Source organism: Salmo salar, chromosome ssa06, assembly GCF_905237065.1.
Source record: "Salmo salar chromosome ssa06, Ssal_v3.1, whole genome shotgun sequence".
Classification (NCBI taxonomy): Eukaryota; Metazoa; Chordata; class Actinopteri; order Salmoniformes; family Salmonidae; genus Salmo; species Salmo salar.
In genome coordinates this window covers 12,660,569-12,677,381 of record NC_059447.1, presented here as the reverse complement: position 1 = coordinate 12,677,381, position 16,813 = coordinate 12,660,569, and the positions used below count along the sequence as shown (strand labels likewise).

At 40.2% G+C, this 16,813-nt stretch overlaps 1 protein-coding gene across 2 annotated transcripts; it reads left to right on the top strand.

Moving 5' to 3' along the window:
• Positions 1-639: 639 nt before the first annotated feature.
• LOC123743386 (stonustoxin subunit beta) lies at positions 640-16,813 on the top strand. 2 transcript variants are annotated; one of them, XM_045719794.1, is made up of 6 exons: positions 640-1,486; positions 1,555-2,045; positions 4,184-4,301; positions 4,773-4,946; positions 5,077-5,123; positions 15,853-16,813. In XM_045719794.1, exons 3-6 carry the CDS (start codon positions 4,219-4,221, stop codon positions 16,404-16,406), a joined length of 858 nt encoding a protein of 285 aa, XP_045575750.1. In that variant the 5' UTR covers positions 640-1,486; positions 1,555-2,045; positions 4,184-4,218; the 3' UTR covers positions 16,407-16,813. The 2 variants fall into 2 exon arrangements, with proteins under 2 accessions (XP_045575750.1, XP_045575749.1); XM_045719793.1 differs by having other exon boundaries at positions 640-2,045.

Genomic DNA, 16,813 nt, shown 5'->3' with positions numbered 1-16,813 from the left:
TAGCTCTTCCCACCAGCCTCTTCTGCTACACACCCACACATTTCTCGGAAACGTCTCTGCTCTGGTAAAAGAGAACTTGAAAGTACCACATCTTGTTTCTGATCTTTTTGCTTGCCAACATTCTAGACAGTTTGTTAAATGCTTAGTAGGCGTATGTTGTATCTACATGTCTCTGCATGAAACCACAGGTTTAGTTTTCTAGACCGATGGGGAGGAGTGGGGTGGGTTGTAGAGACTTTTGCAACGCAACTGTGGTTAGCACAACCTTGTGACTTATTTAACTTCCTGTTTGGCTTTGTGATACTTTTGAGAGGGAGCTCAAAGTGAATGACTTTTCCAGTTTGCCTTTGTGCGGTTAACTGAGAATATTCAACAGTAAATTAATGCAGTATTCACTAGTATCTCTCTGCCTTCCCATTAGCTGTCTCTGGATCTCTGACCCTCACTGACAGACTACCACTTAGATGTCACATAACCCGTGTGTGTGTGTGTGTGTGTGTGTGTGTGTGTGTGTGTGTGTGTGTGTGTGTGTGTGTGTGTGTGTGTGTGTGTGTGTGTGTGTGTGTGTGTGTGTGTGAGATATAGCCTAATGGTTTATAACAGAGGTGCACAGTTGTCAGACATCGGTCCGGACCGAGGGAGTCAGTAGAGAGTAGATACAAGAGGGAGTCAGTAGATACAACAGGAAGTCAGTAGATACAACAGGGAATCAGTAGAGAGTAGATACAAGAGGGAGTCAGTAGAGAGTAGATACAATAGGGAGTCAGTAGATACAACAGGAAGTCAGTAGATACAACAGGGAGTCAGTAGATACAACAGGGAGTCAGTAGATACAACAGGGAGTCAGTAGATACAACAGGGAGTCAGTAAATACAACAGGGAGGCAGTAGATACAACAGGGAGTCAGTAGATACAACAGGGAGTCAGTAGGTACAGCAGGGAGTCAGTAGAGAGTAGATACAGCAGGGAGTCAGTAGATATAACAGGGAGTCAGTAGATATAACAGGGAGTCAGTAGATATAACAGGGAGTCAGTAGATACAACAGGGAGTCAGTAGGTACAGCAGGGAGTCAGTAGAGAGTAGATACAGCAGGGAGTCAGTAGATATAACAGGGAGTCAGTAGATACAAGAGGGAGTCAGTAGAGAGTAGATACAACAGGGAGTCAGTAGATACAACAGGGAGTCAGTAGATACAACAGGGAGTCAGTAGGTACAGCAGGGAGTCAGTAGAGAGTAGACACAACAGGGAGTCAGTAGATACAACAGGGAGTCAGTAGATATAACAGGGAGTCAGTAGATAGTAGATACAACAGGGAGTCAGTAGATAGTAGATACAACAGGGAGTCAGTAGATATAACAGGGAGTCAGTAGATACAACCGGGAGTCAGTAGATACAACAGGGAGGCAGTAGATACAACAGGGAGTCAGTAGATAGTAGATACAACAGGGAGTCAGTAGATAGTAGATACAACAGGGAGTCAGTAGGTACAGCAGGGAGTCAGTAGAGAGCAGATACAACATGGGAGTCAGTAGATATAACAGGGAGTCAGTAGATAGTAGATACAACAGGGAGTCAGTAGGTACAGCAGGGAGTCAGTAGAGAGCAGATAAAACAGGGAGTCAGTAGATATAACAGGGAGTCAGTAGATATAACAGGGAGTCAGTAGATATAACAGGGAGTCAGTAGATACAACAGGGAGTCAGTAGAGAGTAGATACAACAGGGAGTCAGTAGAGAGTAGATACAACAGGGAGTCAGTAGAGAGTAGGTACAACAGGGAGTCAGTAGAGAGTAGGTACAACAGGGAGTTAGTATAGAGTACAGTGCACTATACTGGGAATAAGGGATGCAGCCAATGTAGGCCTAATATCTTGTATCCAACCAGTAAGGGTCATGGTCAGGGTAAGGCTATGCGTTAGGGTTAGGTTTAGGGTAGGGTCGTCCCAAGGATCCCATCTACCGAGGAGGCAGAACCTCCTCGCTAGATGAGTTGAACAAATGAAAGTAACTTTCGACTCTGTTTCTGTTGAGATAGAGATAAAAGGTAAGACGACGATTGTTGTGTGTATTCATATAGTTGATGATATTGTTATGTATATTCATATAGATGATGATATTGTTATTTGTATTCATATAGTTGATGATATTGTTATGTGTATTCATATAGTTGATGATATTGTTATGTGTATTCATATAGTTGATGATATTGTTATGTATATTCATATAGATGATGATATTGTTATTTGTATTCATATAGTTGATGATATTGTTATGTGTATTCATATAGTTGATGATATTGTTATGTGTATTCATATAGTTGATGATATTGTTATGTGTATTCATATAGTTGATGATATTGTTATGCGTATTCATATAGATGATTATATTGTAATGTGTATTCATATAGTTGATGATATTGTTATGTGTATTCATATAGTTGATGATATTGTTATGTGTATTCACATAGTTGATGATATTGTAATGTGTTCGATAAAGTTCATATTTATGTCCAAATACATCCATTTTGTTTGCGCGTTAGGTTCACTATCCAAATCCAAAACGCGCATGCTTACTTAGTCCAGATGAAAAGTCAAAAAAGTTATACTACAGTTTGTAGAAACATGTCAAACGATGTATAGAATCAATCTTTAAGTTGTTTTTAACATATATCTTCAATAAAATTCCAACCGGATCTATCCGTTCTCTTTAGGAGTGAATATGAACTCAGCTCGCTCCCAAGTCCTTGCGCTTGACTGTACCCATGCCTTATAATGGGACACTTACTTCCTTGGGCTGTTATTCCCTTCAAATTCACCATAGAATCCTCAAACAAGGTTCTAAAGACTGTTGACATCTAGTGGAAGCTTTAGGAAGTGCAAAATGAACCCATAGTCACTGTATACTGTAAAGGCAATCACTTGAAAAAACTACAACCTCAGATTTCCCACTTCCTGGTTGGATTTTTGTCAGGTATTTGCCTGCCGTATGAGTTCTGGTATACTCACAGACATCATTGAAACAGTTTTAGAAACTTCAGAGTGTTTTCTATCCAAATCTACTAACAATATGCATATCCTACCTCCTGGGCCCGAGTTGCAGGCAATTTAATTTGGGTACGTTTTTCATCCGGCCGTGAAAATACTGCCCCCTATCCCGAAGAGGTTTTAAGGTGCTCCAAAGCTTTTTACTATCATTCTTTATATCACTTATCTTTGTTTCATAGTATTGTTTATTTTTATTTTTGTTTAGCTTAGTCACATGATTTCTTAATTTGTAGTAAGTTTGCCAGACTTATTTGCCATACCTTTTTCCTCATCCCTCTCAACCATACAATTTTTCAATTCCTCATCAATCCAAGGGGATTTAACAGTTTTACAGTAATTTAGTGGGTGTGTGCTTATTAGTAACTGGAATAATCAATTTCATAAATGTGTCAAGTGTAGCATCTGGTTGCTCCTCATTACACACCACAGACCAGCACATATTCTTTACATCATCAGCATATGAATCACTGCAAAACTTATTGTATGACCTCTTATACACTATATTAGGCCCAGCCTTTGGATCTTTGGTTTTCCTAGATATGGATATTATATTGTGATCACTACATCCTATGGATTTGGATACTGCTTTAATAAAGCACAATTCCGCAGCATTAGTAAAGATGTGATCAATACATGTTGATGATTTCATTCCTGTGTTGTTTGTAACTACCCTGGTAGGTTGACTGACAACCTGAACCAGGTTGCAGGCACTGGTTACAGTTTGAAGTTTGTTCTTGAGTTAGCAGCTTGATGAGAGCCAGTCAATATTTAAATCACCCAGGAAATATACTTCTCCATTGATATCACATACGTTATCAAGCATTTCACACATATTATCCAGATACTGACTGTTAGCACTTGGTGGTCTATAGCAGCTTCCCACAAGAATGGGCTTTAGGTGAGGCAGATGAACCTGTAGCCATATTACTTCAACAGTACTTAACATTAGATCGTCTCAAAGTTTTACCAGAATGTGGTCCTTTATATAGGCCTTTCTGTCTTTTCGGTAAATGTTATAACCATGTATTGCTACCACTGTATCATTAAAGATATAATCTAAGTGAGTTTCAGAGATAGTCAGAATATGAATGTCATCTCTTACAAGCAAGTTATTGACTTCATGTACCTTGTTTCTCAGGCTGCATATGTTAATATAGGGTTCAGTGCTCTAAAATGAGTCTCTCTGTGGAGAGAGAGGAGAGGGGCCCTGCCTCTAAAATGAGTCTCTCTGGGGAACATGACACCAAAGCTAAGAGGTGAGATGACAAGTTTATTTCCAAAACACACAATTGTGTTCTTACATCAGAAATGATTGCTTCTGGGTGTCTTCAATATTACTGTTCTCAGATGTTTTATTCATGTGTGCTAAATTACTAAAATGTAAAAATGTTACATACAGATCTCATATTACTGTATTACATTTTTTGTTAAATTATATATATTTGTAATATTGATGTGACAAATGTGTCATTTGTACAGTTCTTTATGAAACATGTAGTTATTTGTTACATTTGACTCTGTAAAACCTAGCGGTATTATTAATTTCTCTGAGAGGGGGCAGATATATAGCATTTTGTATGACCATACAATTCTAGGAGATGGAAGATGAATCTATATGTTGTTTTGTTGTTTGAGAGAATAAACCAAATGCATCTGCAATTGTCCTTCTACACAACTGGTGTTAAATTAACAGTGTGTTTGTGAAATTATGATTATCTCTTTGTCAGGCTGTCAAGCTGTGGAGTCACAGAGGAAGGCTGTGCTTCTCTCGCCTCAACTCTGAGGTCAAACCCCTCTAACATGAGAGAGCTGGACCAGAGTAACAATCACCCTGGAGACTCAGGAGTCCGACTGTTCTCTGCTGGACTGGAGGAGCCACACTGCAGACGGGCGAAACTCAAGTATGTAAGATTAACATTCTTACCACCCCTTGGACAAAGTTATATGCTGACTGTGTGTGTGTGTGTGTGTGTGTGTGTGAGTTCACGTGTATCACTCAATGACTGTCTATTCTTCTGCTTACCGCTACAGGGTGGAACATGGTGGAGAGTACACAATGAAACCTGGGCTTATAAAATGTAAGTGTTGACTGCTGTGAAGAATATTACTAAGTCTTATCGTCTTATGGATCTCTACAGATCGGTGTCCTACCCTCGGGACACTTGAGCTAATGTGTGCTAATGTGATTAGCATGACGTTGTAAGTAACAAGACAATTTCCCAGGACATAGACTTTTCTTATAATCTAACTGCACTGTCCAATTTACTGTAGCTATTACAGTGAAAACATACAATGAAATTGTTTGAGGAGAGTGCACAGTTATGTACTTAAATGTACACTGCTCAAAAAAAAAAATAATAATAATCAAACTGTCCACTTAGGAAGCAACACTGATTGACAATACATTTCACATGCTGTTGTGCAAATGGAATAGACAACAGGTGGAAATTATAGGCAATTAGCAAGACACCCCCAATAAAGGAGTGGTTCTGCAGGTGGTGACCACAGACCACTTCTCAGTTCCTATGCTTCCTGGCTGATGTTTTGGTCACTTTTGAATGCTGGTGGTGCTTTCACTCTAATGGTAGCATGAGACGGAGTCTACAACCCACACAAGTGGCTCAGGTAGTGCAGCTCATCCAGGATGGCACATCAATGCGAGCTGTGGCAAGAAGGTTTGCTGTGTCTGTCAGCGTAGTGTCCAGAGCATGGAGGCGCTACCAGGAGACAGGCCAGTACATCAGGAGACGTGGAGGAGGCCGTAGGAGGGCAACAACACAGCAGCAGGACCGCTACCTCCGCCTTTGTGCAAGGAGGAGCAGGAGGAGCACTGCCAGAGCCCTGCAAAATGACCTCCAGCAGGCCACAAATGTGCATGTGTCTGCTCAAACGGTCAGAAACAGACTCCATGAGGGTGGTATGAGGGCCCGACGTCCACAGGTGGGGGTTGTGCTTACAGCCCAACACCGTGCAGGACGTTTGGCACTTGCCAGAGAACACCAAGATTGGCAAATTCGCCTACTGGCGCCCTGTGCTCTTCACAGATGAAAGCAGGTTCACACTGAGCACGTGACAGACGTGACAGAGTCTGGAGACGCCGTGGAGAACGTTCTGCTGCCTGCAACATCCTCCAGCATGACCGGTTTGGCGGTGGGTCAGTCATGGTGTGGGGTGGCATTTCTTTGGGGGGGCCGCACAGCCCTCCATGTGCTCGCCAGAGTTAGCCTGACTGCCATTAGGTACCGAGATGAGATCCTCAGACCCCTTGTGAGACCATATGCTGGTGCGGTTGGCCCTGGGTTCCTCCTAATGCAAGACCTCATGTGGCTGGAGTGTGTCAGCCGTTCCTGCAAGAGGAAGGCATTGATGCTATGGACTGGCCCGCCCGTTCCCCAGACCTGAATCCAATTGAGCACATCTGGGACATCATGTCTCGCTCCATCCACCAACGCCACGTTGCACCATAGACTGTCCAGGAGTTGGCGGATGCTTTAGTCCAGGTCTGGGAGGAGATCCCTCAGGAGACCATCCGCCACCTCATCAGGAGCATGCCCAGGCGTTGTAGGGAGGTCATACAGGCACATGGAGGCCACACACACTACTGAGCCTCATTTTGACTTGTTTTAAGGACATTACATCAAAGTTGGATCAGCCTGTAGTGTGGTGTTCCACTTTAATTTTGAGTGTGACTCCAAATCCAGACCTCCATGGGTTGATAAATTGGATTTCCATTGATTATTTTTGTGTGATTTTGTTGTCAGCACATTCAACTATGTAAAAAAAAGTATTTAATAAGATTATTTCATTCATTCAGATCTAGGATGTGTTATTTTAGTGTTCCCTTTATTTTTTTGAGCAGTGTATATATTGACCAATTAGGCACATTTGGGCAGACTTGATACAACATTTTGAACAGAAATGCAATGGTTCAGTGGATCAGTTAAAACACTGCTGCCATCATGTGACCAAAATCTAAATTGTGCCTAGAGGCCTAAGTCAGATAATGGCCTTTCTCTTGCATTTCAAAGATGACGAAAAAAAAAAAATTTTATAAATTGTTTTCTTTGTATTATCTTTTACCAGATTTAATGTGTTATATTCTCCTACATTAATTTCACATTTCCACACACTTCAAAGTGTTTCCTTTCAAATGGTATCAAGAATATGCATATCCTTGCTTCAGGTCCTGAGCTACAGGCAGTTAGATTTGGGTATGTCATTTTAGGTGAAAAAAAAGAGAAAAAAAAGGCTGAAAACCGCTGGTAGGTTTGAGTAACAAAATGAACTCGCACAGACAGACAGAAAACACAGGTATAAGTACCCAGGGGATAATGGGGAAGATGGGCAACACCTGGAGGGGGTGGAGACAAGCACAAGGACAGGTGAAAACAGATCAGGGCGTGACAATAAGGTGCTTGATAAAAAGATACAAGTCATATTTTTACTATTATGGTACATGTATGTGTAAGTAATACATTTTTATGTTTAGGTTTTCAATATGTCACAAACTCTTTATTGATTATTCAAATACATTTTTTGACATTGGGCTATTTATCAAAAGTTATTGTCAGCAGGAAGCAACTTCATGTAATTTTTGACTTATGTTTTAGGAATATTATTGGAAATTTCAAAATTATTTCCAAAAGTATTCTTCTTAATTAGGTAAAAACTGCTGATTGAGTCCAAAAACATGATATGATTTATTTATTTTGATCTACCATAAATCATGAAAACGGGTTTGACTTGTCTATAATAAGGCACATACACCAATAACAAACAAGAAAAGGTTGATTTTGCAAATACGGGCATGTTTTAATGTTTTTGAAAATGACTCCTCCAGAAACTGCTTTTTATCTATCTGAATATTTTCTTCACTCTGTCTGGAAACAAGATATAATAGTGGCTGAGACCATAAATGTCATTACCACCACGTCATAAAATGTGCTATTTTAGTTGAAAAGGAAATTAGAGAAATTGTGCCTAAGGTATTTTATATAACATTTCACAAAAAATATATATATTTTTTTTTTACTATTTGGAAGTTTTAATTATATGTAATCATCATTGTCATGTCTAAATGTCTATATATGCCTTGATGATACTCAGAAACATGTATTTACAAATTCAAAATCTAAACATTTTACATAATTCCTAAAATAATCTTAAGAACATGCATATAAGGTTCACATTCAGTCATGGCCAAAAGTTTTGAGAATGACACAAATATTAATTTTCACAAAGTCTGCTGCCCCAGATTGTATGACGGCAATTTGCATATACTCCAGAACGTTATGAAGAGTGATCAGATGAATTGCAATTAATTGCAAAGTGCAAAGCCATGCAAATGAACTGAATCCCCCAAAAACATTTCCACTGCATTTTAGCCCTGCCACAAAAGGACCAGCTGACACCATGTCAGTGATTCTCTTGTTAACACAGGTGTGAGTGTTGACGAGGACAAGGCTGGAGATCACTCTGCCATGCTGATTGAGTTCGAATAACAGACTGGAAGCTTCAAACGGAGGGTGGTGCTTGGCATCATTGTTCTTCCTCTGTCAACCATGGTTACCTGCAAGGAAACACTTGCCGTCATCATTGCTTTGCACAAAAAGGGCTTCACAGGCAAGGATATTGCTAACGGTAAGATTGCACCTAAATCAACCATTTATCGTCTCATCAAGAACTTCAAGGAGAGTGGTTCAATTGTTGTGAAGGCGGCTTCAGGGCGCCCAAGAAAGTCCATCAAGCGCCAGAACCGTCTCCTAAAGTTGATTCAGCTGCGGGATTGGGGCACCACCAGTACAGAGCTTGCTCAGGATTGGCAGCAGGCAGGTGTGAGTGCATCTGCATGCACAGTGAGGCAAAGACTTTTGGAGGATGGCCTGGTGTCAAGAAGGGCAGCAAAGAAGCCACTTCTCTCCAGGAAAAACATCAGGGACAGACTGATATTCTGCAAAAGGTACAGGGATTGGACTGCTGAGGACTGGGGTAAAGTCATTTTCTCTGGTGAATCCCCTTTCTGATTGTTTGGGGCATCCGGAAAAAAGCTTGTCCGGAGAAGACAAGGTGAGTGCTACCATCAGTCCTGTGTCATGCCAACAGTAAAGCATCCTGAGACCATTCATGTGTGGGGTTGCTTCTCAGCCAAGGGAGTGGGCTCACTCACAATTTTGCCTAAGAACACATCCATGAATAAAGAATGGTACCAACACATCCTCCGAGAGCAACTTCTCCCAACCATCCAGGAACAGTTTGGTGACGAACAATGCCTTTTCCAGCATGATGGAACACCTTGCCATAAGGCAAAAGTGATAACTAAGTGGCTCAGGGAATAAAACATTGATATTTTGGGTCCATGGCCAGGAAACTCCCTAGACCATAATCCCATTGACAACTTGTGGTCAATCCTCAAGAGGCGGGTGGAAATTCTGACAAACTCCAAGCTTTGATCATGCAAGAGTGGGCTGCCATCAGTCAGGATGTGGCCCAGAAGTTAATTGACAGCATACCAAGGCGGATTGCAGAGGTCTTGAAAAAGAAGGGTCAACACTGCAAATATAGACTCTTTGCATTAACTTCATGTAATTGTCAATAAAAGCCTTTGACACTTATGAAATGCTTGTAATTATACTTCAGTATTGCATAATAACATCTGGCAAAAAATATCTAAAGACACTGAAGCAGCAAACTTTGGAAATTAATATTTGTGTCATTCTCAACATTTTTAGCCATGACTGTACAGTACCAGTCAAAAATTTGGACACACCTACTCATTCAAGGGTTTTTTTATTCATTTTTACTATTTTCTGCAATATATTTGAGATTTGAGATTCTTCAAAGTAGCCACCCTTGTTGACAGCTTTGGACACTCTTGGCATTCTCTCAATCAGCTTTACCTGGACTGTACTATATGTCAATCTTCCAAACCAGGCAACTAAAAGCAACTTTCTAAACAATGTTTTTGGTTAGTTTCTAGCTTGTTAGCTAGCTATCTGGCTATCCAAATCAAATAATGACCATATCAACGACAAGTTTGATGTCGGAAACCATGTTCATGATGTCACTGCGACAACTGTCTGCCTGTCGATGTGTATGTGGGTGTGCTCCCTCTGCTGTCTCCTGAAGTACCCGATAAGCTCCTTTGTTTTGTTAACATTGAGGGGGAAGTTGTTTTTCTGGCACCACTCCAGCAGGGCCCTCAGCTCCTTCCTGTAGGCTGTCTCGTCATTGTTGGTAATCAGGCCTACCACTGTTGTGTCATCTGAAAACTTGATGATTGAGTTGGAGACGTGCGTGGCCACGCAGTCATAGGTGAACAGGGAGTACAGGAGGGGGTTGGAAATTGTACTGGAACTTATGACAACAAACTATAATTTAAGAGGTTCAATTAAGAAAAAAAGTTCTAATAGGGTTCTGATTGGGGTGACAAGAACATAGAGTATTCAACAAGTCTCAAGTTACCGTAACCTCGCCTTTTGATACCTAGAAACATCTACAGTGCTTTGCATAAGTATTCACCCCCTTTAGACTTTTCCACATTTTATTGTGTTACAACCTGGAATTAAAATGGATTTAATTGTCATTTTTTATCAACAATCTACTCAAAATACTCTGTAATGTCAAAGTGGAAGAAATATTCTGTCTCTAAGAGCTTTCCACACGTGTATTGTGCAATATTTCCCCATTTTTCTTTTCAAAATTCTTCAATCTCTGTCAAGTTGTTGTGAATCATGGCTAAACGGGTATGTTCAAGTCTTGCCATAGATGTTTAAGTAGATTTAAGTCAAAACTGTAACTTGGCCATTCAGGAACATTCACTGTCTTCTTGATAAGCAACTCCAGTATAGATTTGTCTTTGTGTTGTAGGTTATTGTCATACTGAAATGTTATTTCCTCCCCCAGTGACTGGTGTAAAGCAGACTGAAGCAGGTTTTCTTCTAGGATTTTGCATGTGCTGAGCTCCATCCCATTTCTTTTCATCCTGAAAAACTGACCAGTATTTTCCTGATGTCAAGCATACCCATAACATGATGCAGCCACCACCAAATAAGGAAGCATTTACTCAGTGATGTGTTGTTGGATTTGCCCCAAACATTAGGCTTTGCATTTAGGCCAAAAGGTGTATTCCTTTGCCTTGTGTTTTCAATATTAATTTTTAGTGCCGTGTTGCATACAATATGCATACTCTGTATATTTGCCATTGAACTCCGTAACTGTTTTAAAATCACAGTGGTTACATCTCTGAGCAGTTTCATTCCTATCCTGCAGCTCTGTTCAGAAGGATGACTGTATCTTTGATGTGTCTGGGTGGTTTAATACATAATCCACAGCATAATTATTAACTTGACTATGCTTAAAGAGAAGTCAGATTTTTTATTGTTACCCGTCTACCAATCACTGCCCTTCTTTATGAGGCTTTCGAAAAGCTCCCTGCTCTTTGAAGTTTAATCTGTGCTTGAAATGCAATAGTTAACTGAGGGACATATGCTGTATGTATGTGGGACAGAGGAAGGGTTAGTCATTGAAAAATTATGTCTACCCCTACTTTTTCACACAGAGTGAGTCCATATAATTTATTATATGATTTGTTAAGCCACATTTTACTCCTGAACTAATGGTGGTGAATACTATATGCAACTACTAGACAATATTTTTTATTAATCTTTAAAATAAAATATGAATTGTTCTTCCACTTTGAAATTACAGAGTATTTTGAGTAGATTGTTGATAAAAAAAATGTAACATTTAAACCTGTTAGGGACAGACGTAGCGGAACGCCTCACCAATATCCAATGGTATAGCGTGGCGCGAATTACAAATACCTAAAAAATGCAAAAACTTAAATTTTCCAAACATATGACTATTTTACACCATTTTAAAGACAAGACTCTCCTTTATCTAACCACATTGTCCGATTTCAAAAAGGCTTTACAACGAAAGCAAAGCGTTAGATTATGTCAGGAGAGTACCCTCCCAAAAATAATGTGATTATTTTGATTATTATTTTAATGTGAGCCATTTTCAAAGCATGCATATATGTCACAAAAACCAAAACCACAGCTAAATGCAGCACTAACCTTTGATGATCTTCATCAGATGACACTCCTAGGACATTATGTTATACAATACATGCATGTTTTGTTCAATCAAGTTCATATTTATATCAAAAACCAGCTTTTTACATTAGCATGTGATGTTCAGAACCGCAAACTTCCAGTGAATTTACTAAATTACTCACGATTAAACGTTGACAAAAAACATAACAATTATTTTAAGAATTATAGATACAGAACTCCTTTATGCAATCGCAGTGTCAGATTTTAAAATAGCTTTTCGGTGAAAGCACATTTTGCAATATTCTGAGTAGATAGCCCGGCCATCACGGCTAGCTAATTTGACACCCACCAAGTTTGGCCCTCACCAAACTCAGATATACTATAAGAAAAATTGGATTACCTTTGCTGTTCTTCATCAGAATGCACTCCCAGGACTTCTACTTCAACAACAAATGTTGTTTTGGTTCGAAATAATCCATAGTTATATCCAAATAGCTCCGTTTTGTTCGTGCGTTCAAGTCACTATCCGAAGGGTGACCGCCGGTGCATTTCGTGACAAAAAATTTCAAAATATTCCATTACCGTACTTCGAAGCATGTCAAACGCTGTTTAACCTCTCTAGGGCCGGTGGGACGAAATCGTCCCACCTACGTAACAGCCAGTGGAATCCTGTGGCGCGTTATTCAAATACCTTAGAAATGCTATTACTTCAATTTCTCAAAAATATGACTATTTTACACCATTTTAAAGACAAGACTCTCGTTAACCTGTTATGGCTAGGGGGCAGTATTTTCACGGCTGGATAAAAAACATACCGATTTAATCTGGTTAGCACTCCTACCCAGTAACTAGAATATGCATATACTTATTACATATGGATAGAAAACACCCTAAAGTTTCTAAAACTGTTTGAATGGTGTCTGTGAGTATAACAGAACTCAAATGGCAGGTCAAAACCTGAGAGATTCCTTTACAGGAAGTGGCCTGTCTGACCATTTCTTGAACTTCTTTTCCATCTCTATCTTTTACTAAGGATCTCTGCTCTAACGTGACACTTCCTACGTCGTCCATAGGCGCTCAGAGCCCGGGAAATAACAGAATGTCGTCATACCAGCCCCAGGCTGAAACACATTATCGCCTTTCTCAAGTGGCCGATCAAGGGACTCTGGGCTTAGGCGCGTGACCCGACCGCCCCCGCCTTTGTGATTTTTTTCCTCTGTTTGCCGAAAAGGAGATTCCCTGTCGGAATATTATCGCTTTTCTACGAGAAAAATGGCGTAAAAATTGATTTTAAACAGCGGTTGACATGCTTCGAAGTACGGTAATGGAATATTTAGAATTTTTTTGTCACGAATTGCGCCATGCGCACGACCCTTCTTTACCATTTCGGATAGTGTCTGGAACGCACGAACAAAACGCCGCTATTCGGATATAACGATGGATTATTTTGGACCAAACCAACATTTGTTATTGAAGTAGCAGTCCTGGGAGTGCATTCTGACGAAGACAACAAAAGGTAATGAAACTATTATAATAGTAAAGCTGATATTGGTGAGTGCTAAACTTGCCGGGTGTCTAAATAGCTAGCCCGTGATGCCTGGGCTATGTACTTAGAATATTGCAAAATGTGCTTTCACCAAAAAGCTATTTTAAAATCGGACATATCGAGTGCATAGAGGAGGTCTGTATCTATAATTCTTAAAATAATTGTTATGCTTTTTGGGAACGTTTATCGTGAGTAATTTACTAAAATGTTAGCGAATTCCCCGGAAGTTTGCGGGGGTATGCTAGTTCTGAACATCACATGCTAATGTAAAAAGCTGGTTTTTGATATAAATATGAACTTGATTGAACAAAACATGCATGTATTGTATAACATAATGTCCTAGGGTTGTCATCTGATGAAGATCATCAAAGGTTAGTGCTGCATTTAGCTGTCTTCTGGGTTTTTGTGACATTATATGCTAGCTTGAAAAATGGGTGTCTGATTATTTCTGGCTTGGTACTCTGCTGACATAATCTAATGTTTTGCTTTCGTTGTAAAGCCTTTTTGAAATCGGACAGTGTGGTTAGATAAAGGAGAGTCTTATCTTTAAAATGCTGTGAAATAGTCATATGTTTGAAAAATTGAAGTTTTTGTATTTTAGAGGAGTTTGTATTTCGCGCCACGCCCATCATTGGATATTGGAGCAGGTGTTCCGCTAGCGGAACGTCTTCTAACCACACTGTCCGATTAGATAGCCCGGCATCACAGGGCTAGCTATTTAGACACCCACTAAGTTTAGCACTCACCAAAGTCAGATTTACTATAAGAAAAATGTTATTACCTTTGGTATTCTTCGTCAGAATGCACTCCCAGGACTTCTACTTCAATAACAAATGTTGGTTTGGTCCAAAATAATCCATAGTTATATCCAAATAGCGGCGTTTTGTTCGTGCGTTCAAGACACTATCCGAAAGGGTAAATAAGGGTGACGAGCATGGCGCATTTCGTGACAAAAACATTCTAAATATTCCATTACCGTACTTCGAAGCATGTCAACCGCTGTTTAAAATCCATTTTTATGCCATTTTTCTCATAAAAAAAGCGATAATATTCCGACCGGGAATCTGCGTTTAGGTAAACAGACGAAAGAAAATAAAGCATGGGGTCGACTCGGGCACGCGCCTAAGCCCATAGTACTCTGATCAGCCACTTGCCAAACGCGATAAAGTGTTTCAGCCAGAGGCTGCCTCGATAGCGTTCAGCTTTTTCCCGGGCTCTGAGAGCCTATGGGAGCCGTAGAAAGTGTCACGTTATAGCAAAGATCCTCAGTCTTCAATAAAAAGAGCCAAGATGAAACACAACTTGTCAGACAGGCCACTTCCTGCATGGAATCTTCTCGGGTTTTGGCCTGCCATATGAGTTCTGTTATACTCACAGACACCATTCAAACAGTTTTAGAAACTTTAGGGTGTTTTCTATCCAAAGCCAATAATTATATGCATATTCTAGTTACTGGGCAGGAGTAGTGACCAGATTAAATCGGGTACGTTTTTTATCCGGCCGTGTCAATACTGCCCCCTAGCCCTAACAGGTTAAAATACATTTTTAATAGCGATAATATTCCAACCAGGCGACGTTGTATTCGTTCAAACACTGAAAGAAAAAAATGGAGTCGTCTCGTGCATGCGCGCTCCAGTGTCATTGTTCTCAGAAGGACCACTCACAAAAACTCCTGCTGTTTTTCGCCCAGAGACTGGAGAGCTCTCATTCCACTTTCTGGCGCCTTCTGAGAGCCAATGAAAGCCTTCGAAAATGTCATGTTACAGCAGAGATGCTGTATTTTTGCTAGAGATGCCCTAGAAGGAGAACAAATTGTCAGACAGGGCACTTCCTGTATAGAATCTTCTCAGGTTTTGGCCTGCCATATGAGTTCTGTTATACTCACAGACACCATTCAAACAGTTTTAGAAACTTTAGAGTGTTTTCTATCCAAATCTACTAATTATATGCATATTCTAGTTTCTGGGCAGGAGTAGTAACCAGATTAAATCGGGTACGTTTTTTTATCCGGCTGTGAAAATACAGCCCCCTATCCCAAACAGGTTAATTCCAGGTTATAACACAAGAAAATGTGGAAAAGTCTAATGGGGGTGAATACTTATGCAAGGCACTGTACATAAATTAATAGGAGACAAGTGAGTGAACATTCTAATGTGATTGATGATGATTTCTAATAATATTATTGGGTCTGGTTTCATCCATCAGATGCCTGTGATCTCAAACTGGACCCAAACACCGTAAACAGACACCTCTCTCTGTCTGAGGAGAACAGAAAGGTGACATGGAGGAGAGAGGAGAAAACATATCCTGATCACCCAGAGAGATTTACAGACCATGGACAGGTGCTGTGTAGAGAGGGTCTGACTGGGCACTGTTACTGGGAGGTAGAGTGGAGTGGGAGAGGGGCTGATATAGGAGTGACATATAAAGGAATAAGCAGAAAGGGAAGAGTTAAGGACTGTCTGATTGGATATAATGAAAAGTCCTGGAGTCTGTTCTGCTCTGTCAGCAGTTACAGAGCCTGGCACAATAATAATCCCACTACCATAGACGTCCCCTCCTCCGGCTCCCGCAGAGTAGGAGTGTATCTGGACTGTCTAGCCGGCACTCTGTCCTTCTACAGAGTCTCCTCTGACACACTGACCCACCTGTACACATTCCACACCACATTCACTGAGCCCCTCTATCCAGGGTTTTATGTTTGGAATAACTCCTCAGTGTCCCTGTGCCAGGTGGTCGCTGTGTCAAACACAACATGATGTTTCACTCTAATCATGGTCATGTTCAGTAAGACAGACTGGGGCAACAGTGTAGGATATCTCTCTAGTCATTTTCAGTAAGACACACTGGAGCAACAATGTAGAATATCTCTCTAGTGTGTAAACATATGATTGTAAATATTCATGAGTAAACACCATTGAAGTTGTCAGACATTGTCAACTAGAGTCATTTATTAATAGAATGAATCACCACACTGTGTTGTAAAAACGTTTTTCCTTTAGAAATCTTGTTGTTATTGGGCATCTTGGTGTTTGTACACATTGTTGTCTGTAGAATGTTTCTTTGTAAAATTCTTGACACAATAATCTTGTTTCTGTATAAACTCAATTCCACTGAATGAAATGTACATGTAACAGATTTGACTAATAAAGGTTAATCAAACAGA

Coding starts and splice junctions, on each gene's coding strand:
- LOC123743386 (XM_045719794.1), top strand. CDS start 4,219: ATGAGTCTCTCTGTGGAGAGAGAGGAGAGGGGCCCTGCCTCTAAAATG. Junction 4,302..4,772: donor CATGACACCAAAGCTAAGAG/GTGAGATGACAA, acceptor TCTCTTTGTCAG/GCTGTCAAGCTGTGGAGTCA. Junction 4,947..5,076: donor TGCAGACGGGCGAAACTCAA/GTATGTAAGATT, acceptor TTACCGCTACAG/GGTGGAACATGGTGGAGAGT.